The sequence below is a fragment of the Rattus norvegicus genome, chromosome 11 (assembly GCF_036323735.1).
Source record: "Rattus norvegicus strain BN/NHsdMcwi chromosome 11, GRCr8, whole genome shotgun sequence".
NCBI lineage: Eukaryota > Metazoa > Chordata > Mammalia > Rodentia > Muridae > Rattus > Rattus norvegicus.
In genome coordinates, this window is record NC_086029.1 from 53272923 (window position 1) to 53299345 (window position 26423).

General features: G+C 34.7%; 1 protein-coding gene across 3 annotated transcripts in view; it reads left to right on the forward strand.

Moving 5' to 3' along the window:
* Epha6 (Eph receptor A6) overlaps positions 1-26423 on the forward strand; it is a 951337-nt gene that overhangs the window by 46139 nt on the left and 878775 nt on the right. For all 3 annotated transcript variants that reach the window (NM_001419529.1, XM_039088720.2, XM_039088721.2), the window contains one exon: positions 14301-14365. In NM_001419529.1, coding sequence (NP_001406458.1) covers positions 14301-14365 — 65 coding nt within the window. The remainder of the gene's footprint in view (positions 1-14300; positions 14366-26423) is intronic.

Below are 26423 nucleotides of genomic sequence, written 5' to 3' on the forward strand. Positions count from 1 at the left end.
CACTTGAACCCTAAGAAGATAGATATTTTATCCTATAGACTGTAAAACGTCTTTAATACATAACAGTAATATATGACAGAAGCTCTATGGTTTCTCATTGGGGTAGTACCAACAAAATATGATCAAATAGCATTTCTGGATACCTTAGCACCCAACTGAGAACTATAGAAATTTATTAATATTAGGTTCATGTAGGTACAATAAAAGCAAACAACACTACAAAGGAAAAGTCTCTTCAATTTTTAAGAATGAAAATAAAGACTATTACTCACAAACACTGTTTCTACGCCCATCTAAAATCAGTTTCTTTGAATAGAAAATTTCTATTGTTTCTGTTTTAAAGGGTTGCAATAATGTCTTTGAAAAATTGATTAATTATATATACATTGTAATTGAAACAGTCATTGAATTGTGAATAAAATTTTAAATAAAATGATGATCATAGTTTCTTTTACCAGAGGTAGAGGAAAAATAATTTAAATGTATTTCAAACCTTCAGTTTTGTAATGTGTTTTCAGAAAAGTAAGTTGTCTAAAGCACATTAAAAACAAAGTTGGAATTCACAGGACAGAAGTAGAAAGGTTTACAAGACTTTGATGCCTTGGAAGCAATAGGAGCAGCTTCAATGAACTTGGTTAAGTGGGACACCTTTGTGGGAAACATGAGAGACTCAGGACATTTATTAAATGTGTCTTGAAACTGCTAACACTCAGACTAAAGACAAATAGCCTTTCTTCTTCTTTTTCTTCTTTTTCTTTTTCTTCTCCTTCTCCTTCATCCTCTTCCTCTTCCTCTTCTTCTTCTTCCTCTTCCTCATCCTCATCTTCATCCTCCTCCTCATCAAACCCTGTGTAGTTGAGGCAGTTGTAATTACTTCATGTTCAGGATGGAGCAAGTGAAACAATTTTATAATACTGTGCAGTAGCAACATGAAATTTTTAATCCTCTTACTCTTTGTAGGCAGACTGGTAGCAATAATTTGATAGAAATGCCTAACTACCTTGTGGACACACAGGTGAATATTGCTCAGATTCCTTTTGTAGTAGAAGAATTGCTCAGATGTGTCCCACCCTTGGGTTTTCATTGAGTCTCTCTGGTCAGTCCTCATAATGAAGTATTAAGGAGTGTTTATAATCAGAAGCACATTAAAAAGTATCAAAAAAAGACAAATATCTAGATATGCCTGGAAAGAGGAAATGGCAGTTGTAAAAGTGAGGAAAGACATTCTAGTCACACTTTGATAAGCTATTAGCAACTTTCTCTTGATAGGTTCCTAGTGATAATTATGACTCTATAGTTTGCTGTGCTTCTAAATAATAACAAATTCATTTATTTGAAAATAATTCCCAAGGAGCTTCATTCATTAGAATGTGTAGAGTTTGTCGTTTTATTGTGCTACTTTTTCCATTTAAATAATAACCAAATCTATAGGTTTAGACCTGAAATTAATGGAATAATTTATTTTGCAGTAAAACAGACATACTTTCTAAAAAAGATATTTTGTAGTTAAATAAAAATCCAAAGTTCCACATTCAAATTTCTCTCTAATTTGTGAAGGTAATTTAACCTTAGTATGTTATCATTCAAAATGGGATTTTCCAAGTTCTCAGAACTTAAGGGCTGGATAAAAGTAATCACAAATATCACTTACATAAAGACAAGTGAAAAAGGGTAGAGAGAAATAAGCATAGGCACAACTAAACAAAATGTTCTCAATACAATTAACGAACTGGTGTCAATCTCTGTAGACTAAGCTGGCTTCGTTATTTATAGAAAGCAATGATCCTCTTTGCACAGTGTTGCCTTGAAAATAATATCAATACATAGAAAGGCATTTGAAGGGTAAGCATTTAATCCTATGTACATTCCCAGAAATCTCTATTAGCTTCGGGAAGGATTAAATATTGATTGTAACAGTATAGTACACAGGTCTGTAAGTAAAAATCTTTAGTGTTTACTGAATAAAGGAGGCAGTTTTGTCAAACCTGGATTAATTTTGATAAACTTGAGAGCCAGCTGAAGCACCTGGAGAGTATATTATTCATCTAGACAACGTCCAATTTACTGTATTAAGGTACATGTTTGTTTATATAACTGATACTTCTCAGATTATAATAGATGCATTCCCTTTATTCATTCAGTTAGTGATACAGGAGTGATATGAAATGCTAAAGCTAGTGAAATAATTGATCACACCCTGTTGTCCTCCTCCATTGTTCCAAATGACTCAAATTCTTTTTTACCTGTTTTTTTAACTAGCACTAAAGCAGAATAATCTAAAATAAATGGTTTATCCTCCATGCATAAAATTCATTAACGAAAGCACCCAAGCAAATACTTGTGATTGTTTAAACTTTTAAGACTATTGCTATCATAAGAGTCAGCATGCTGGAATGGAGGAAGTATATTTGCCAATAGATGGGCCAAGCTTCAGTATATGGATCCTCCCACGTGAGTATATGACAAACACAACTCTACTTGTTGGGGGTGGATATGTGAGGAATTAGGAAGAGGAAGGGAGCTGATATAATCAAGTCTGTTGTGTACATAGAATTCTTAAGGAACTAACTATTGTATTTTTAGAGACAATAATTAGCTCATGTGATGGTATTTTTTATTTCTATAATAAAATTATCTAAAAACTATATATTTTAGATAATTATATATATATATATATGAATATACAAGGAAAGATAGACAGATAGTATCCATGCATCCATAAATTTCATGTTGACCTTTCACATACATTATTAGTTTTATAATCATGTAGCCAAAAAGGACAAGATGACCTACATAGCTGATTTTCCTTCTTCTCCCTCTTTAAGAGTACAGCAGCTATAGGCAAATCACTTTCATTTCCAGTTTATGTCGTGTTGGATGTTCTCTCTATGCTGGGGAAGCACTCTCATTCCAACTCTCAGTAAAGGAGAACTTTTCCATGAAACACCTTTTTTCTTTATTTTCAAAATGATTCACAAACAATTTTATATTCTTTTATTCTTTTCATTCTTATTTTATTAAAATTTTATTCTGTTATTATTCCATTTATTATATATTGTAAATAAATATACTACATGATTTTAAGTTTAATAAAGTGTCTTTTAAGTTTAATAAAGGAGTTTAAAAGTAGGTAAATTAAAGACATAATATATTAAGTGTTGAATCTTATATTCAGCTCTGTTTGCATTTATTCTACTACTATTAAAGTTCATTTTGTTTTTTAATATTTGCTTCTGGCACATAAAATATTTTTAATTTTCCAAATGTATAAGCAATAGTAACACTATATAATCAGAGTATTTTTAGAGATAAATATAATATTCTGGATCTTTTAAAAAAATTAATGTGAAAATCCTATGAAGCTTCCCAAACATATTGTATGCCGTATATTGTATCATAAGTTTCAGAATAATATTGTATTTACATCACTCTAGCATTTTTTGTTTAATTTCTCATTATTTAAAATAAATGATTACATTTTGAGTTTTGCTAAGTAAAATTTATGTTTTGAGTTATAATACATAACTAACTGCAATTTGAACTATTGCCGTTCTATTTATAATAAAATCTACTGACTTCGGTTCTGTAATTTGTTTTTCTCCTGCTGGGTGTACAGTGATTTCACACTCTGGCAGGCACTGGATGCCTTTTGTTTAAAGCCAGCAGGAGGAGCTCTCACCTTGTTGGGTTCACTGTAATTAGTCTGGGAAATCTGCATTGTGGGGTTTTGTGTATGACACAAATGGTGAAATTAAAACATCCATGTACTGTAATGATATTAAAGTATCCACAGTTTTCAAGTTTATTTTAATGTCAATGCATCGTTTTCTTGTCTATGATGCCATTTTAAAAAATTGCTATTAGGAATTTTTTAAAGGCATGGTTTTTATATAAAAATACAGCAATTAGGAGACTCTTGTTTCTGAAAGTTAGTAAATAATTCCCCTCCCTTCAAAAGAATCTCTGCACTATTGATTAATGATTTCCCCTCCCACAAAAACATCCTCTGTAATTTTTGGAAACTCAGTAAAATACTGTTGATAAAATTAAGTAATGGTGGTTTTTTTCATGGTTCTTTCTGTAATTGTTGTGCTTGAATATTTTTACTTATTGATAGTACCTGCAAATTTTCTATATAAAACACAAAAAGGAAAAGGTTTTTTTCCCTTATTCACAAAAGTTAAAAAGAGAAAATAATTTTCCATTTATGGGGTATTTATTAAGAAAGAATAAGTCAGGATGTTTAAACCTGCACTTTCATATTCATTAGGAAATAAAACAAAATAGAAAAGATGTACAGAAAACTTCAATGTCTATTAGAAAGAAAAATTGAATAAACCAGTCACGGTAGCTATATGCCATTGAGTTATATTCTGCCTTAAGAAACAACTAAGTTTCCTTCTTTGTCATACAATGGTTAGACTTTAGAAATCCTATCCAGAATGCAGTGAATCAATTATCAAAGACCAATATTGCATTATTTATTTACACTTCAGCGAGCGGAGTGGGGCATGACTGAATGGGCCTGAGAAAAGAAATAGCAAGTTACTGTTCAGTGAACATATTCATTCATTCAATAATGTATGTATATATATATTCCAAATTTTATTCAAATTCTACTCAAAATTCATTTTACTTGAAGTAATGTGTATTCAATCATTCAATAAATGTTCAGATACACTAGGTCAATAAATTCCAATGATCTGTTATACAGCATAATGGCTGTTCTAGGCTATATTGTATGTGCAACAGAAAAGTATTCTTTGATGATAGGAGAAAAACAACAAAAGGAAACGTCAGCAAAAGAAAACCTTTGAAGGTGCTGAATTTGTTTATGATTTTTACTGAATTAATAGATTTGTGGGTATATGTTTATATCTAATATTATTAAATGGTATATATTAAATATGCACAATTATTTGTAATTGTAGTCAATTGACCTCAAGAAAGATATAATTAAAAGTAGGATAATAAAAAAATAAAAATACTACACATACTGTATAAGCATTAGTTATTAAAATAAACTTAAAATTACAAAAGTATTATTAGTCTATTATATTATTATTTGAGAACTCCATACAATGCATATTAACCACACTTATCATTTAACTAGCTCTTCTAAGATCCACCCACCACCTCCCCTTAATATCCTCTTTTCTTTTGTAATAATTCAGGAAATCCAATTTGTGCTGGCTTATACTCCTTAGTTCCAAGGCCAGTCATTGAAACATGATTGAGTTTCTAAAGACCACCCATAAAAAATAAAATAAAACAAAAATAAACTCTATCTTCCTACCCAAGAAGCTGCCAACTGAAAAAAGCTTACCGGTTATTTTTGGAACTCATGAGGCTTTCCCATACCCATAAAAGAATGTTGATTTTCTTTCTCTTGCGCAAACCTTGCATCCACAGTTGCTATTGCTCCAGAATGCAGCTATTGTGTCATGTCGAGAAGACACCGTTAAGCTTCTGTTCTTCTCATATCTAGCTCTTACAATGTTTCTGACCCTGTTCCTCCATAATTCTGAGATTCTGGTGTTGGGAGAGTTGATGACCATGTCTCATTAGTTATTGAATACTCCACTGACAGGATGTCTGCAATGTGATCAGTTATGAGTCGCCAGCAATCACTACACAAGGAAACATCTCTGAGGAAATCTGACGGGTGCACTAGTCAATGGTTATAGACACATAAACACAGAGGGCAGCTTACTATTGTGCCCATTTAGTAGAACACTGGTACTAGGTTTACCCCCTGGGCCTGTGAACTTCCCAAACATGGGTTCTTGGCAAAACTAACAGTGCCAGGCAGAAATTTCTCCAATTAGAGCAGACCTTAAATCCATTAACAATGTGCTTGGCTTCCTCTGTAACATGAGTGGCATCATTGCCACATGGGCATATCCTGCCATACAAATCATTATTACAGTTACTATAGAGTGTATTTTTCCTGTCTAAAGTCACTTTCAAGTTTTATGAAGATTAATCAGCAAGTGAGAAGGCTTCCTGGTCAGCATCAACCTCATTTTTCCGTCTGATGTGACTATAGTATGTCTTAAGTAATAGGTTATTACTATTAAGTTTTGGTGTACATCCAGGAGCAATAGGAATACCCTATATTATTTTTGATGACTTCCTGGACAACTCCGAGAAACAACTCCAGAAAAGATATCCCGCCTTCAAGACAGGGTCTCAATTTGGCTTCTTTAAAGCGCATTCTCCCATGTGTAGGTTAACTCCAACTAAGCCCTTTAATATGAAAAAGAAAAATGAAATTTGTATAGTAAGATAGTAGATTTCCATATAACTTTTCTGAATATTTCCTTATGCTATTTCTCTTTACCCACATTTCTGCCATACACTTTCAACTCTTACACATTTTAAACTATCTACTATTTTTTCTACTTTATATAATCATTTTTCTGCTACCTGTCTCTTGGATTTTTTCCTCTCCTGATCTACAAATTGCCCCTTTCTAGTTTCTTAGAATTTATATGTATTACAAATTAAAACATAACTTTAAAGATTTAACACAAAGATCCACCATGAGTGAGAGCATGTGATATTTGTCTTTGTGAGGTTAACTTACACAGACGATTATTTCCAACTCCATCCTTTCACCTGTGCATTTTATAATTTCTTTTTTCTTTATATCAGAATAAAATTTCATTCTATATAGGTACCATATGTTCACTCTCCGTTCATGAGGTGATTGACATCTAGGCTTTTTCCGTGTCCTAGATATTATGAATAGAGCAGTTATGAACATGGATGAGCATGTGTCTCTTTAGTAGCAAATAGAGTTTTTTTGGGTATATGCCTAGAAATGGTATTGCACATGGTGGATCTATTTTTTTGAAGAATTGCCTTACTGATTTCCATAGTGGCTGCACCAAATTGTAATTCAAGCACCAGGACAAGATGGTTAGCCATTCTTCACATCCTGTCAGTATTTACTGTTTTGTTTTATTGATATTAGCCATTGTTACTAGGGTAAAATGTAATTTCAAAGTGCTTTTAAATTTCTTTTGGTATAGTTGCAAACACATTTTAAGGTATTTCTTAAAAATTTACATTTTTTTCTCCTGAGAAGTCTCTATTCATTTTCATAGCCCAATTAACAGGTGGTCTACAGAATGAATATATATATTCATATACATATAAATATATATAGACTTTATATAGACTTTATAGATTAGACTTTTCTAATTTCTGCCCGCCCCATTTCTTCAGCCCTTCATAATGACCATTATACTGCCAACTTCTGAGATATCAATATTCTTAGATTCCACAGATGAAAGTTATCATGCTGTACATATCTTTCATTGTGGTTTACTTCATTCAAAATAATAATCTCCCATGCAGTGTAAAGGAATGATTTTCATTTTTTTGTTCCTACATTGTCTGTCTCTCCCTCTCCCTCACCCTCTCCCTTTCTCTCTCCCTCTCCAGTCCCTCCCTCCTTATCCCCCCGGTGTGTGTGTTTGTAAATGTGTGTGTGTGTTATTTATCTTTTCATTTCTTGCCAACTATAAAGGTTGCTACACTAAAAATGGGAATGCAGATGTTCCTTTGACATATTGATTTTATAAGATAATTAAGACATTTTAGAGATCACTTGAAGAAGAGATCACCACGTCCTCACTTCAGTTAGTGTGAATTAATCACTAATCCTGCTACTTAATAGTGAAATAACAAAATACTTCCAAAGTATAAATGTGCTAGATAAGTAACAGTATGATTGATTATTTAGCTATCATACTGGTGTTATATGCTTTTATAGTTGTGAGATAACTTGCATTGAATGCAAGATAACTTGCATTGAAGCAAGCAATGGTGTCTGTGTGTGTGTGTGTGTGTGTGTGAGTGTGTGTGTGTGAGTGTGTGTGTGAGTGTGTGTGTGTGAGTGTGTGTGAGTGTGTGTTTGTGTGTGTGTGTGTGCTATTGCAGATTCCTATTTTTGTTTTTTGTTGCTTCCAGTGTTGTTAGAATTGTATACTAAGACAGAGTAAATTAAACTATAAAGAACGTGTTTTAGAAGCTCTAGCATTTTATGTCCAGTTTTATTTCTTTCTCTGATGTTAGCCGCCATGGAAAACCATTAGCTAAATATATTAATTCATTAGCAATAGCAAATAGTGCATCCTAATCTGGTCATTCCTTCTCAATTTATTAACTAGAGTATTTCAACAAGAAAAATTTCCTTTCAGAAGCTATTTCTTTCAGCAGAATTGGTTTATACAGAAAATGCAAAATGCATGTTTTATTATATCCAGTTTATGCACCACTTATAAACAATATGCTTTTCTACAGAGCTGCAAAAATGCTCACTAAGTATGTTATTATAAAGGCATGGATTTATCATACCTGGAGTATTTCATTTACCCTTATGTATGGCCGTGTTCGTTATTTGGCCAATAGAAAATTATGGAAATGATTTGTTAGATCCCTTTGTTATTCTCTAGTAGAATATGATATTTTTCTCTGACATAGTATTGGTGCTATGAAAAACCAGCTGTAGGTCTGGAGATAAAAATGAATGAATAAATGGATAAACAAATGAGGGCACAAACACTCAAATGAAGATAAACCTTATTACTGAGACTGCTATGCCAGATGCTTGGGTCGGTGAAGCAGAGGAGAGACTAGTTTTGTGTCTTGGTGTCCTATATAATGAGTCACATGAAGACTGGGCAACATAGAGAAACCATGTCCCAATATTCAAACCAAAACTAAGTGAAAACATATATGGTTATATCCATCTATCAGTAAATGCATCCAAACTCGGAAAATTTAGCACCAATAATGTTTTTCTTCTAGAGTATCACTCTCAAGTAGTATAAAAGATAATTGTTCATTATTATTGAGAATGGATGTGAACACTAAAAAGGAAGGCAACAGGACCCATGTCAGAATTACTCAGAGGCAAGACCGTCTCAAGATTTGGCATGTGAACCGATTAGAAATCAATAACACCTGCCACTGGAGATGTGCACATTTACTTGTAACCAAAACTTCTAATTATTTTCATCAAAGTGATATTACATGAATATTATAATGGTTTTAATTTAATATCCTCAATGGTAAGAGTCCATTTGGCCATAAGATAAGGGTTCCATATAGTGGAATCATTAATTATTAGTCATGATAAGAACCAGATTGTTTGCTCTCGAAGCATCAGATATGAAGGCCAGCTCCACAATGCCATGTAAGAAACATGGACTCAAAAGTGTGAATGTCATGTGATGTCTAATTTATATACTGGGGAAAGTAAAACTGCAGAGACAGAAACCATAAAACGAATGCCAGAGAACAGAATAGAAATGAGATTCTTTACATGGGGTCGGAAGGAATATTGAAAGAATAATGGTTTTTGGAGTTTGGTGATATTCTCAGCTCAGGTGAGTAAAGATTATGTAAACAATATAGGTATATTTATACAGAATTATGTGTAATGTACATTTCATCTGATCCTCAATAGTATGTTTCCTTGTGATTTTTTCCAGACGTCCTTAGTATTATTTTCCCTTCATCCCTCCTTCTGTATTTACCTCCTTCTCCTTCTTCAAAGAGCCTCCTTCTCATTTCTTCATGTATTCACTTGCATGCTGCTTGTCCCCTTAACTTCCCCAATTCTGCATTTATTTCCCTTCCTCATCCCTTGAGAGCAACCCTTTCCTCTTTACCTGATCATATCACTTGTAATCAACAGTGTATAGTATCTCAGCTTTACCACTTCCAACTAGCAATTGTGGTCCTTTTAATCTCCATTAACCTGGTTGCTAAGTCTATGGAACACCTATTAGGTCTCTATGCTCTCTGTTTAGAGAACTCTCGCCTCTCATTTCAGCGAAGGTTTGTTTTGGGAGGGATTGGTTTTGGGGAAGCTTTGCTTTCTTTACCAGATTGTGAATTACCTTTGGTTATAGGAAACGTTCTATAGGTATTTTTTCTCCATTAATTTGTGTATTTATTCACTTTATAACCCATTTCCAACCACCACGTGACCACTGTGGCCTGACAAGATAGCCTAGTTACAGGAGCAGGATCCATAGATAGGCAAGAGAGTCACGCAAAGCCTTCATTTCAGTTGCTTGGGGACCTGCATGAAGGCCAACAGCATATCTGCTACATACGTGTGGGGGCTCAGGTCCAGTCCTTTTATGCTCTTTGGTTGGTTTGTTAGTCTCTTGGAGCACCCATGGCTCCAGGGTACTTGACCCTGTTGGTTTTCATGTCGAGTCTTATTCCCTTCTGTTTCCTCAATCCTTTCTCAAACTTTTCCACAGGACTTCCAGAGATCCATCTAATACTTGGCTATGAGTCTTAGCATCTCTTTTCATTGGCTGCTGGGTGGAGTCCCTCAGAAGACAATTGTACTAGGCAACCTTCGCAGGCTCATAGAAGTTCTGTAGTATACAACATTTGCAACCATAAATGCTCAGCCACCAAGGTCCCATGCACACAGCCACTTAAAATATACATTGATAAGTGGCTATTAGCCCAAATGCTTGAATTACCCTAGATCCCTAGAACAAACGAAACTCAAGACGGATGATCAAAATGTGAACGCTTCACTCCTTCTTTAAATGAGGAAAAAGAATACCCTTGGCAGGGAAGGGAGAGGCAAAGATTAAAACAGAGACTGAAGGAACACCCATTCAGAGCCTGCCCCACATATGACCCATACATATACAGCCACCCAATTAGAGAAGATGGACGAAGCAAAGAAGTGCAGGCCTACAGGAACCGGATGTAGATCGCTCCTGAGAGACACAGCCAGAATACAGCAAATACAGAGGTGAATGCCAGCAGCAAACCACTGAACTGAGAATAGGCCCCCGTTGAAGGAATCAGAGAAAGAACTGGAAGAGCTTGAAGGGGCTCGAGACCCCAAAAGTACAACAATGTCAAGCAACCAGAGCTTCCAGGGACTAAGCCACTACCTAAATACTATACATGGACTGACCCTGGACTCTGACCCCATAGGTAGCAATGAATATCCTAGTAAGAGCACCAGTGGAAGGGGAAGCCCTGGGTCCTGCTAAGACTGAACCCCCAGTGAACTAGACTATGGGGGGAGGGCGGCAATGGGGGGAGGGTTGGGAGGGGAACACCCATAAGGAAAGGGAGGGGGGAGGGGGATGTTTGCCCGGAAACCGGGAAAGGGAATAACACTTGAAATGTATATAAGAAATACTCAAGTTAATAAAAAAAATATACATCTGAATATTATCATCATCTTTGCTTCTAGAAATCTAGAATCTGAGTACCCTGTCAGAACATTGATTTTCACAGTTTATTGACACATATTTCACTGTAAATTCAGTTACTTTTTAAATATTGTCTACTCTATAAGATTTTATTTCTATTTTCCCCAAAATGATATATATTTTTACAGAAAAAGCTTAGAATTGAACTTGGAGAAAAAAATCTTAAATTTATATTGATATGAAAAATGAATAGCTTGGCTGAAACATGAGAATATTTAAAAATGAGAAAATTTAGTTAACTTCAACACAAAGATGTTTTTTTACTGAAAGTGCTATAAAAATTACTAAAAAATATAGACTATAAGGTTCAAAGCCTACAAATGCCACGGGAGTGCTGCTAGTGTCAGAGTGAAGTTGGTTATGACGTGGCAGAAGGGAGGTCCCATGTGGTATGACCTATATCTGTGTTGTGTCTGCTGCTTGTTGGACCTCAGAGAACAGCCATGCTAGACTCCTGTCTGTAAGCACACCATAGCATATTAGTGTCATGCCTTGGAGCCTCCCCTTGAAATAGATCTCAAGTTGGGTTGGTCATTGGACCTCCTTTCCCACAGTCTCTTCTCCATTTTAATCCCTGCAGTTCTTTGAGAGAAGAACAATAGTGGGTCAGTATTTTTGACTGTAGGATGGCAACCCCATTCCTCTACTTGATACCCTTTCATTCTACTGGAGGTGGACTTTACCTTTACCTAATTCCTTTACCTGTTTGTTTTTAGAAGTTCACTATCCCAACTGTTGGACATTTCATCTAAGGACCCTCTACTTGAGTCCTGAGAGACTCTTACCTCCCAGGTCTCTGGTAGTGTCTAGAGGGGCCCCATACGTCCCACCTTCTGAGGTTGCATATCTCTATTCATTGTGCTTGTCCTGTCCTGTCTCCCCACTCACACCTGATTGTGTTCCCCCTTTCTCAGCTTTTACTATTCTTTCTTCACTCTGTGTATTTGGTGTTTTGATTATCATGTGATGAGAGAATTTTCTTTTCTGGTCCAATCTATTTAACGTTCTATAGGCTTCTTGTCCATTTGTGGCCATCTCTTCCTTTAGGTTGAGGAAGTTTTCTTCTATGATTTTGTTGAAGATGTTTTGTAGTCCTTTGACCTGAGAATCTTCTCTCTTCTATTCCTATTAATTTAGGTTTGATCTTTTCATTGTGTCCTAGATATCTTGGATATTTTGTGATAGGAGTTCTTTTGTATTTTATATATTTTTGACCAATGTCTTCTAAGGAATCGTCTATGTATGAGATTCTCTCTTCTGTCTCTTATATTCTGTTGGTGATGCTTGCATCTGTAGCTCCTGACCTCATTTCCAGGGTTGCCTCCATTTGTTATTTCTTTATTGTTTCTACTTCTACTTTTAGGTCTTGGACTGCTTTGTTTAAATCCTTTACCTGTTTGTTTTTTCTTTTCCTGTATTTCTTTGCGGGTTTTATTTGTTTCCTCTTTAAGGGTTTCTATCTGTTTGCCCGTGTTTTCTTGCATTTCTTTCATTGAGTCATTTATATCCTCCTCAAAGGACTATATTATGATATAGGATTTTAGGCCAGTATCATGGTTTTCAGGTGTTTTGGGATAGCCAGAGCTTGCTATGGTAGGAGATCTGGGATCTGATGGTGCCAAAGTATATTGGCTTCTGTTGACTATGGTCTTGAGTTTATCTCTTGTCATCTGGTTATCTCTGGTGATGACTGACCTGTGTGTCTCTCTCTGGAACCTGCCTCTTATGTACCTGGATTACTGTAAGTCTCCTGTGAGGCCTGAGGCCCTGACTGTAGCAGATCTACTGGAAGGCCCTTAGAATGTGGGGTCTTCATAGTAGCATATAATCTGTTGCCCTGGGTGCAATTAGATCTCCTGGGAGGCCTTCAGATTGTGGGATCTGTGCCCTGGATAAAGCTGATCTCCTGGAAGCCTTCAGAATGTGGGGGTCATCATAGAGGTAGACAAACTGATGATCTGCCCTGGTGGAAGGCACATGAAGGAAGGGAGATACAGTTTGAGCAGAGTGAATAGGTCCTGAGTCAGCTGGGCTCCATTGGGTCCCAGAGACTACTGTTACTTGGGAGGGTACCTTACCTGTTTCCCTGGTAGAATAGATCTCCTGGCCTTCAGGACTTCTAGTGTCTTCCAATGGACAGACACACTGATGATCTGCCCAGGCAAAAGGCATGGGCAGGACAGGAAGATTAATAGCTTTAATTTTTCTTTAATTCAGCTTGAAGTTAGTATTCTAGCTAATGCTTAGGTATTCCATGCTTTGGAAGCTATGATTTATTCAAAACGATCCATCTTCATTTTTTTCTGATGTTTACATGAAAATTTCATAGCATCATCAAAGCACAGAGACCTGTTAGTAGCTTTTATTTTAATAGACTATGCATGAAATTTAGAGAATATTGGTGGGGGAGCACCCTCATTGAAGCAGGGGGAGATAGCGGGGTTCTGGAGGGGAAACTGGGAAAGGGGATAACATTTGAGTCTGTGCTTTTGTTATGGAGTAGGCATGTCCAGTGTTGTTAACTAAACCACCGTGTGTGAAGAAAAAGCTGTGGAAAAAAATGTTCATGTATGCAAAGGAATACATAAATCAGAATATATAGACTATGGAATAATGTGAAAGGGTTAGAATTATAAGCTAAGTCTCAAAAAAATTTTAAAAATTCAATAAAAGTATATTATATGCATTTAAAAAAGAAATTCAGGGAATAAACAGTGTGGCTTATTTTATTAAATTGAAAAGACTGTCATATTAAATATGACCTTGTAATTGTTATTTGACTATCAGTGTTAATTGACATTATTAAACCAAACACATATGCAGAATTTTTGCATTAATTCTAATCATTTTATATTCATGTCTGAAAGTATTGTCACAGGAAACATAAATAATTTCAAAGTAATAGTACTTTTTAAGACAGCGTGGTGAAGAAATAGTAGGATCATTTGATACTGATGTTGTGACTAATGTTGATCTATGTTTGCATCTCTTGAGATACTTATGTGAGTTTTATCTATTTCATTCTAGTTGTGTTGCTTGATACAACTACAGTGATGGGAGAACTAGGATGGAAAACATATCCACTGAATGGGGTAAGTTTGAATGCCATTAAAGGTTTCAAGGTAGCATCGATCTTGTGTTCATTGGATCGTCTCTGAAAGTTAAAGGAACCCCCAGATTTGTACGCAGTTTTGCATATTACTTAAGTCACATGGAAAAGACTAAAGTTCAATTGAACTGGTAATGAATGTGAATACTATATAAATAATCTCGTTTTCATGAGTTAATATTGATTGTTTAATGTTCCAATTTATGAATGGAATTTTTAGAAAAATTTGTACCTGTTTTCCTTAAAATAATATACCCATGTGCATATCCATGAGTTTTTTCTGTACTCAGGTTAAATATGGTAATCATAATTGCATTTCTACAGACATGCAACATATAACTAGAGTGAACAAATATGAGCAAGATACCATGTAATAAAAATATTAGTTACTACAGAAGCGTTTTTGAAAATTGGTGACTACGTATATGTAATCTTCAAGGTCACTTCTAAAGGATGATTCAAATGTATAACTCATAAAATTCTATTATCTCCTACATATTGATATTTTAGCTGTGGTTATTACTGAGTTTTTATGTATTTCGCTTCATTTTACATAATTTCTACATTCCACTGTATTTCTGCTTATTTTTTACCTTAAGCTAAATAAAAATTGTTGTTTGTAGATACTTTTATTCTTCTTCTACCAAACAAGAAGTTCAGTAATCCATATGGGTAGATATTGTCAACAGTTTGATTATCTGTTTTTCCTACAAATATTCTCACTTATCATTTCTTTACTGATTTGTTCTACTTTACTTCCTTCATTATAACTTCGAATATGTATCTGATAGGAAAAATTACATGGCCGTGTATTTATGTTATAGAAGCTTTCACTGGAGTGTACATTTTATAACAAATGTTATTTATTCAACAAACGCTCCTCAAACAAAAAAATAATCATGTGGAATAGAATATTTGTGTTTTAGTTGACTACTGTCATTTGTTTTATAAACAATCTATCATTACAATGTTAAAGTGTTCATTTAATTCTGAGGGAATTGTCACCAAAATGTCTGAGAAAATGTAGTGTTAGGTATCATAATTTTATCTGTACTATATTATCTGAGTAAAGTTCTTTAATAAATGTCATTTCCAATCAGGTTTCATACTAATAATCAAAATTTCTAGAATTCATTGCATATACTGATAATTATATGATGTATAGTTTCCATAAAATTCTAATTTATATTTGAAATCACAAAAGCTATTGTACTAAAATTTTCAGAATTATCTAAAATGTAATTTGCAAGAAGGGCAGTGGCAGAATTCAGTTAAGTCTAAAATCCTGATATTCAGAGGAAGCAACTGTTTCTCTATCAATTCTAATGTCTACATTACAATGCGTAGGAAAATATTCACCAAATTAAGCTGTGAAATCAAAAGGTCTCAAGAAGATGAGGCACAGTAACTGAGGACTGGGAAAAAAGACACGTAAGCTCATCCTACATGGTGAATTCACCCTTCCAGTTTTATGCCTTGTGGGGTCTCCCACTTTCATAAGGGAGTGTCGTTTTACTCATTCTGTTCATTCAAATATTAATTAGTCTCAGAAACATCCTCAAAATCTTTGGCAGGAATGTTTTCTCAGTTTTCTAGGTGTTTCTTATTCCAGTCAAACTGACTCCAGTTTAACCACAGCAGTTAGAAGAGTTGTGAACATTATTCTCATATCTCAATAACAGCTGCAGGTGTGTGTGTGTGTGTGTGTGTGTGTGTGTGTGTGTGTGTGTGTGATGTGTGTGTATGTGAGTGAGTGTGTGTGTGTTTGTGTGGTATATGTGTGTGTGGTATATGCGTGTGTGTGTGTGTGTGTGTGGTATGTGTGTGTATGTGAGTGAGTGTGTGTGTGTGTGTTTGTGTGGTATATGTGTGTGTGGTATATGCGTGTGTGTGTGTGTGTGGTATGTGTGTGTATGTGAGTGAGTGAGTGTGTGTGTGTGTGTGTGTGTGTGTGTGGTATGTGGCTGACATATGGACAACAAAGAACAATATACAGTTATTGTCATCTCATTTCATTTTGTGAATTCCAAGGATCAAATTCAGTTACTTGGCTTGGTAATAAGCAGTTTTACTAGTTGAGACATCCCATTGGCCTTCGTATGAAAGTTTATTTATTTTTTATTTACATTTTAAATGTTATTCCCTTTTCCGGTTTCCCCTCCACAAATGCACTATTCCATCTCCCTTCCCCAGCTTCTATGAGGGTGCTTCCCCACCCACCCAACCATCCACTCTCACCTAACAGCACTGCATTCCCCTATACTGGGACATCAGGCTTTCTCAAGGCCTCTCCTCCCATTGATGCCAGATATTTTATAGCCATTAGAATTTACTCTCCATACAGACAGAGAAGAAAACATTAATAGTTTTAATACATTTCCTTAGATTGTTATAGGCATATAAAATTTTGTGGATATAACAAACAAAATATATTACTATAATTATCATTGCTTAACTCTGTAAATACTTGGAATAAGTGAAAATCTGAATATAGCATTGTACAAATTGCTTGTTTTCTTTATCTGGAATTACCTTTCCAATATATGTAATTTTTTCCTATAGCCTTACCAAAATATTTTATCATTACAATGTTATTTTGAACAAATGGTGGTAAATAAAAAGAAGTATTCTCTTAAATCTAAATGAAATGAAAATTCATGTATACATCCCTCCACTGAACAAGAACTATTAGAAAAATAGCATGATGAGTACAAGGGATTCAGGTTCTATTCGTCATGAAGGGGTATGTGTGCGCTCATACTCGTTACCTCAAATCTCATAGTAGCTATGGTCTTTAAACTGTGAATGGCCAGTTCAGAATTATTGCTATATATTACATACTAAAATTCTACATATACACATATATATTCATATGTATAACTGTGTGTATTAAAGCTAAATTAGACATGAGGTTCTGTTATGATAACAGTGTCCTAAAACTTGACGGATTGCAGCTACCAGAACATAACTCTGGAGGAAAATTTTCAACTTATTCTAACCCAGAGGCAATTTTTGTAGGAAATAAACAGGGAAAATTGAGATCCTATTATTATTTTTGGTTTTTCCTTTATTTGATGACTTTCTGTTTTTAAAATATTTATCTCCCAGTGAACGTGATTGTTGGGGGGAGGGCGGCAATGGGGGGAGGATGGGGAGGGGAACACCCATAGAGAAGGGGAGGGGGAGGGATTATGGGGATGTTTGCCCAGAAACTGGGAAGGAGAATAACACTCGAAATATATATAAGAAATACTCAAGTTAATAAAAAAAAATTTATCTCATATTATTCTTTTTATATATACTCCTCCTTCTTCCCCTCTCTGTTTCCCCTGCCCCAGCACTAAACTTTCTTCTTTTAATGGCATGAAAAAGCACTCTACAGAGGAAAGGCTTTTGCAGTGTGACAACTGAGAGTGTCTTTTGAGTACCATGATAAATACCCAAGCTTCTCTTTTATTTTTTGAGAACTGAAGTACCAAATTTGAAACCGATCTTTAATCCTTTGGTCACTGCTTTCAAGAGCATGTTCTATTAAAATACATACTGGCTCCAGTTGAGCTGTCATTACCTAAATGTCCCTATGTAGCCCCTGTGGTCAAAATAAAAGCAGGACAGCAATGTAAGGTAGCTAGATCTCCTCTGAAAATTCCAAAGGGCGGTGTTTAAGGTTGTTGTTTTCTAACCTTCCTTTTTTTAATATCTTGGAGGATTCTGACATACCAATTTTCTTCCTTCTTAAGAATTTTAAATCTTTTTTATAAGATAAATGATCACAAATTACTTTAATTTTCATTTAAATGAAAATATCTTTATTGTTTCTTAACGTTTATCTATGTTGAGAGAGAGAGAGAGCAAGAGAGAGAGAGAGAGAGAGAGAGAGAGAGAGAGAGAGAGTGTGTGTGCCTAAATATATCATAGTGCCCAAGGTTAATTTACAGTAACCTGTTCTCTTTGCCTACCAAATGAACTAGAGAACAAACTTAAATCATGGCGTGTGTGTATCCTTTACCCAACTCCTTTAAGATTTATAGTCAATTTTAATATACTGTTCTAGAAAATTTATATCTTTCTTGGACAAAGTAGCTGAAAAAATAAACTTAAGGTTATTTTCAGCTCACCATTCATGAGTACAGTCCAATATGTCAGAGAATCCATAAAGACTAACTTGACCAAGCTGGTTCTATTGCATCCATTGCAGGAGAAGAGAAAGATACAACAAGCTAGTAGTATTCATTCTTGATTTGTCCTGTTTAGTCACTCCAGAACCATGCCTACCATGAAAATGGTGCTTTCCATCTCAATTAAACCAATCTAATAGGTCGTTCATTGTCAAGCATAGATGTTCATCTTCTACCCAACTGTAGATCAGTTCATTTTGACAATCAGTATTAACAGTAACAAGCACCTCCTCACAGCTTGACACTCTATATATGACACCATATAACTAACGAGCCCTAACTTTCCATCCACTGTCACAAAGTCTCATGTTCATCGTATTGCAAAATGCATTCGGTTCAATTTCTAAAAATCCCAACAGGCTTTTGCTTTTTAATATTTTCTACAAAGTTTCAAATTCTACGTCTTCTAAGGCTAAAGACAGAGTCTCCTTACAGGGCACTCAGAAAAAAACAAAACAAAACAAAACAAAACAAAACAAAACAAAACAAAACAAAACAAAACAAAAACGCTTCTAATACAAAATGGTCCTGAATGACCATTTCCATTGTAAAAGAGAAGAATGTGACATTGCACGCTAATTTCCAACCATAAGAGGAAATGGCAAAAGCTGCTGCTTGATACCCAGTATCTAGGGCTCATGATGAAATCATCTGGCCTATAAATGGCTTTAATAGAACAGCCTTCCTCGCTCTTCTGCTTGAAGCACATACAGTGTCTCTTTGAAGCCAGATCCCCTTAGTGCGTTTGGTGAGCATCCATGGGTCTGGTATATGCAACATTTTGGCAGCTCTGCTACAGCTTAGGACTCATTGCCGAGGGTTTATGCAAAGCCTTCTATGGCCTTCTGAACATGGATTGAGTCAGCGAGGTGGAAACCTGCAAGCCACACCTCATGAAAATCATTGTCTTGCACCTTACAAGCCTACAAAACTAGTATTTTGTGAGTCATGCTACCACCAAACATGGCAGTCCATTAGTTTCAACCTCAGCTTCACTCAGTTCCTCAGGACATAGGCAGGCCGACTCTTTGCCCTAAGAGATCGTGGTCAGTTCCTGGTAGTCCTTATTCTCCTCTGAAGGACCATGAAACAGGTTTTTCTTTTATGGTTTTTCTAGGCTTCCTAATCTCAACTCCTGCTAGAATGTCTGAGTAATCTCCATATCTCCAGCTGCCACATTCCAGGCTTCTTCTAGCCCAGAGTTATAGACTTTCTCAAATTTTTAACATAAATGAGTTTCAAAGACCTATACTCACAAGTTGAGGTTTATCACAGAAAAGCACAATTGTGAGTTATCAGTTTTCTATATTAATTATGTTCACATTGTTGGAACAGTACACACTTACTCTCTGGATATCATTCACTCATCAAACCTCTAAATCAAGGTCATTTTGAAGTAAAGTCCCTCGTTTGATTATTGTCATATTCATATACATATATGTAGAATAAATCATATTGCAGTATGCACTCATTCATAAGTGGATATTAGACAAAAAGTTCGAATTACCCAAGATGCAATCCACAGATCACAGGAAGCTCAAGAAGGATGACCGAAATGTGGATGCTCCCCTCCTTCTTAAAAGGGGAAAAAATATCCATAGTAGGGTTTAGAGCAGCAACTCAAGGAATAGCCATTCAGAACCTGACCCACATGTGGCATAACCAAAACAAGATAAGATTGATGAAACTAGAAAATGCATGCTGAAAGGGACCGGATTTAGATCTCTCCTGAGAGACATATCCAAAGCATGTCCAATACAGAGGTCAATGCTAGCAGCAAACCATTGAACGGAGAATAGGACCCCCCTGGGGGGAATCAGAGAGGTATCAAAAGAGTTGAAGGAGCTTGCAGCCCCATAAAAGCAACAATGCCAACCAACCAGAACTTCCAGGGACTAAACCGCAACCCAAAGACTATACATGGACTCACCCTGGGCTCCAACCTCATAGGTAGCAATGAATAGCCTAGTAAGAGCACCAGTGGAAGGGGAAGCCCTTGGTCCTGCCAAGGGTGGACTCCCAGTGCAGGGGAAAATGGGGAGGGCAGTAAGGGGGATGTACATGGTGAATACCCATATGGGGGAGGACAGGGGAGGGAATGGGGACTTATGAACAGGAAACCGAGAATGGGAATAACATTTGAAATGTAAGTGAAGAAATATATTTAATAAAAATATAAAAAACCATATTGCAGTCCATATCTATAAAATCATATATGTCAATTTTAAGAAGCTTTATGTTTTACCTCAGACTGCCAGACTGTAAATACATCCTGTAAGCATAATGACAGTTTATAGCAATCATGGAAATAATGATAGCAGTGATAAATGGAGATGTGTGGCTAATTTGATACAGATCAGAATAGGGGAATAAAAGCTGAGACATTAAAATCTCCTTTAGGAAAACACAGGACCATGAATTTAAGTCAAACCGCTGACTTTCTTTCATCTACTCTTGTAGTGAGTTAGGGAAATGACCTTCCTGCTGCACGAGAAACAGATGAATGAATTTCTGTAGTATATTAGAGGCCATAAGATGTAAATATTTAATAGATATCTACAATCCCTGTAACTTTTCTCCCAACTATCTCATAACACCAGCTCTGAATAGCATCTAAAAAACAATTGATTGCTTTCTTATATTTTCATTAGCTGCAAGAACATATATTAGACAAGGTAAAATTAATTATGAGCTAAGGACAGGAAGGAATGGCAATTTAGAAAATCAGATGTGAAATGTTTATTATTTGTGAATAAGTGATTGCTTTCATATTCCTGGAGCACTTAAAAGTCAGTATGAATTGAATTTATTTTTTTTCAGTGGCTTTGCTCTTTTTTTAACATAGAAATTTAATCACTCCTTGTAATCATTTCTCTTTTGAAAAGAATTAGCATATTTAAACCAGGTCATTAATTATATAATATACTATTTTCTTTCTTTTTTTACATTAATACTTCTTAGTTTTGAGATATATATATATATATATATATATATATATATATATATATATATATATACTTCTGGTTTTGTTTTTAAATTAATTATTGTGTTGCATGGTTCACCTAAGATGCTGGCTCTGTTGTTGTTGCTGTTGTCTCTGTTGTTGCTGTTGTCTTGTTTGTTTGTTTTGTTTGTTCGAGCAGGTTAAAAATCTATTTTAACCAGAATTGTTTAAATGCATAAACATGACTTAATTTATTCAGCTGTCTATATCTAAACATCATACAAGGCCACATAAATACTTTAAGATATTAATAGTAAAGCCTAACAATAGATTTAACATGTCTTAGGAAGTATTTTTTAATACAGATAATTGGTTCTTGTCTATAATCAACTCACTCTTCTACCTCACAGGCAAGTAGCATGCCCTGTAGATTCTATTTCCTCCAAGTCTTTTAACCAGTATCCTTCCTCACTCTCATCTACCACTCCATGGGTTCATTTAACTCCTTGTTGTTTATCTCTTGACTCACCGTGGTATGTTTCTTTCTCCAGAAACTACCTTTAGTCACTCAAGCAGTGATTCAATGTGCATCTTCTGTCAACCATGTCTCTATCCTATTAATAAGATTTTTCTCTCCTCTCATTAACCTACATCCTCTGTAGATATGTAGAGTGGCCATTATCTGCCACTCTCCATTCATCACCTGACATTTTCTGAGCTTCATTTAGCGCCAGTTTCCAGCCTTTCTGAAAATTCCCCATTTCTGGTGGCCTGCTTACTTTTCTCTCTGGCTATCAGAACCAAGTTCTCTAGTCTGTAGTTAAAAACAGTAAAGATTCATACTCTTTTCCTGAAAACTGGTACTACTAAAGATTACTTCAGAAAACATTATTTCAGAATGTGTGAAGCTCAGTGCCTATCGCAGCATTTTAACCAAACTGTGTGGTGAACTATTGATTGTAAATTGGCAGTTGGTATTGTATGGTATAACAAACTGGATGTTTTTTATGTAAGTAGAATTAAATTAGACAATGTGTATAATATGACAGGAGTGCAAGAAAAGTTGTTTAACAGAGAAATAGAAGCGCAACTGACTATTTTAATAATATACTAGTTGAATACTACATTTTGCAAGTGTAATTAAAGATGAAAAAGTCTAGTATTAACTGTACAGAAATCCTCCCTGGAGAAAAAGGCAAAACTGTAGCAAGCATTTAAGTGTATTCTTTTTCAAAAATTTTTAAGTACATGTAGGAAGGTTTAGTATTTGTTGCTAATTTTGTGTTTTACTAGTCTGACTCATGTTCCTATGATTAATTTTCTCATAAAATTCAGGTTCATGGATTGGAAGAAAGATATTTATCTATGAAATACAAGGACTGTAAAATAACTTGGGAACTTTTTATGTCATGAATGAAGACATAATATAATTTCAGAGAATTAATGACTGGTTTAGAGTGGTTGATGTGCTGAATCCCATCTGGGAAATATTAACCCCAGTAGGTTATTAATCCTGCAAAATGTTTTAAAGATGATATTTAAAAGCATAACCTATGGATCCTTAATGGCTTATAGATGAAGTACAATTTTAGAAAATTTAGAACAAAGGACTATGTTTTTAAAAGCATAGGTCAGCATTAAATGTTGAACAAGATTTTTTTAATAATATGCACCCCATGAAATTAGTATTTTGAAATAATTTATAGTAATCAAAGTAGGCTCTTAAAATGATGTATTTTGTTTTCATTCAGCAAAGTAAAACTTGTTGATCAAGAAATGTAATGCTTTACTTATTTTCATCATCCATATAATTAAGAAGCACAAATGCAAGAAAAAAGGTAAAGAAGCTTTTTAAATAGGTATATAAACAAAGTCTGCACATATACATACACATGAATTCCCTTTGAATGTTTATACAAAGTGAGCATAATGTCTTGGAAAAATCATATTAATTTTTAATTTTTATTTTAGCTTTCAAATTAAATTTAGTTAAACTGTATAATTGCCTTAAATGTAATGCCCTATTATGGTTACCTTTAAATAAAGCTGCGAACATTTTCTATATTGTCAATATATGGGAAAAGTCACATATAATCATCAAAACTCAGTTATTTTTATTTATGTTATTGATACATTATGCTAATTAGGCAATTATTAATAATAATGTACTTAGAGCAAAACTGGATTATTTCTTGTGTGCCAGTTAATTTTACTAATAGTATTACCTTCAGTTATCAAATAACTACAATAAGACTAGAATGTCTATATTCTGCAAATATCACAGCTTTTTAGAAAAACAATACTATGAAAATATATTTGTTTTAGCATAATCAACATCTATCGTGATTTTAGGACTGTATTTAGTTGTTATTTTCGCTAAGGTCTCTCCAAATGCCCTCATATTGATATCAAAAATTTTTATAAGTAAGTATTAGTTGTTTTCAGATATCAGTGTTCTATTTTATGTGAATCTTATGAAACATGTATGCCATTTGTTATTGACCTGGAAGTTGACTAGATATCTTCATTTCTATGGTCTTGAAAAACATCCTCATTTTATTTCTTGGCTAGACAGCTCTAATAATTAAAAATCTCTGAAAAAAAGGCAATGGAAAATTTTCTTTTGGCCCACTTTCATAACTTCTTTTTCATGCTCAACTGACTTATTGCCTCTGAATTAATGGGAAGACAGAAACTTAATGGCAGAAGGCCCTGGGGGAGGAGCGTTGCTCACCTTCATATACTCAGATATAAAAAAAATGGTATAGTAGATGACAAAAAAGGGTCAGGTAAGAAATGGACTCTTTAAAGGCATGTTCCAATAAATCACCTCCCAACTTCTAATAACTCATTCATGTGTAAGTTTGTAAACAATTAATCCATTGGTAAAGCTGGTGTGCAACTGCATCTTAAGTTCGTTAACTCGTGAGTCCGTGTGGAGATAATTTATGTCCAATGGAAGACAATTATTTATTTTTAGTTAGTGTCTTATTTTTCAAAACAAACTTGTTAGGTATTAGAACCTTACGATACTATAGAAAGCCAGAACAATATCTCCACTTTGCTTCAGAATAAAGAATTTCAATTTAGGAGCAAAAAGGATGCTAATTTATTATAAAGGCATCTTTACACATCTTATCCTAGGCAGCCCCTTCTCTATTTAGGCGTGAACACAACTTGTACTGTATGTCCTCAAAATACATTCTTCTGTCGTTTTGTCTTTGTGTGTTAAGGTAAATATGACATCTTGCCCTGATCTGATGTTAACGAAAACTAACAGGAACTCTTATAAAGCTATAAATATAGATGCAACATCAAAGTATATATAGAGAAAAGAACAAAGTTAAAATGTAGTTCATTTGAGCTTTTCTGTCAAGATATTAATATACCTACCCCCTGCTTGTTTCTTAGTTGCAGTTGCTTGAAATACAACTGTGAATGCTCAGTCTAGATTATATATCTCCATGGAGAATGAGGGTGTTATGAACTCTCACACCCAAACTAGGCCATTTATAGTTTCTCAGAAAGGAAATATCAGTTTTCTCTAAGAGCACAGTCCCAGGTAAGTTGACCACATTCCATTGGATGATCTCATATCCATATGGACTCATGAACTGGGCTAAATGGATTTGATTAAAGAGTCATAAGAATTAGGAGGGTTGGTGAATAAGACAGGAATTGGGGGAGAGAGTATTAAAATGCCATGTGAAAATCTAATAACTAATATTTATATATCAGTGTCCTCTTTTATATATACATATTTAGTACCCTCCTATGGGCTCAACCCTCTTTATACAATTCTGCTGAAGACTAATGAATTCTTTATTTTTTCTCAAATGTCTTTCAGTGTTTATACTTATCTCTTAGTATGCAGATATATTATGTGTTATTTAATAGATATATTCATAATAAATGCTTGTAGATCATTTTCCCCTTGTCCCTAAAACTTAAGTTTAAGACAATTCACTACTTCTCATGGTAAACTACCCTGATACTGTCTGTAAGTGGGCAAAATTGTTCTCAAGGGAGAGCATTTTCTGCCTTAATGTATAATTTCAAAATCTTAATACGTTAATAAGTACAACCTTAAAAGTAGAAATGTTGGTTTTGCATTATTTGGATTTTAATATATCAATAACGCTAAAGTTAAGTTGCATTGTAGTAAATATTGCTAAAGTCAGAAAACATCTATTAAAATTAATAATCACATTTGAAATTGAATTATTAAATGGAAGACTACTTGGGAGTGAAAGGTGATTTTTACAAATTGCATTAGTTTTATTTTATCACATCAAGTTGTATAAGAAAATTTATTACATAGAGAAAAGATTTATTTTCTTCACAGATCTGGAAGTTCTAGTCCTAGTTTCCACAGCTTCTTTCTGTGTCTCTGTCTCTGTCTCTCTGTCTCTGTCTCTCTCTGTCTATTTCTCTCTATCTTTCTCTCTCCCCATTTCCATCTCTCTCAATATCTTCTGCCTTCTTTCTAATCATTTTCCTTCCTTCCCTCCTTCTGTGTTCTCTCTCTCTCTCTCTCTCTCTGTCTCTCTGTCTCTCTGTCTCTCTGTCTTTGTCTCTCTCTCTCTCTCTCTCTCTCACTTTCTCTCTCTCTATCTCATTCTTTCTTCATGGTACTAATAGGAACACCAAAATTCAATATTAGGGAGAGAAACACATGGAGCAAGCTTTATGGTTTTTATGAGAAAACAATGAGAACAAGCTTCCACCACAGTCTTGTTTGAGGGTATGATCTGAGAGGACTAAAGTCCCAGCTCATGATACTCTAGTTATAAAATTGATCAATATATCCCAGGAAGAGCTCCATAGGCACCAAAGCTTTTAGCACATGTAACTTTGGGACAAGTCATAGGAAGTATATGAAGTTCATTTTCAAATATTTATTATTTAAACACTTTAAA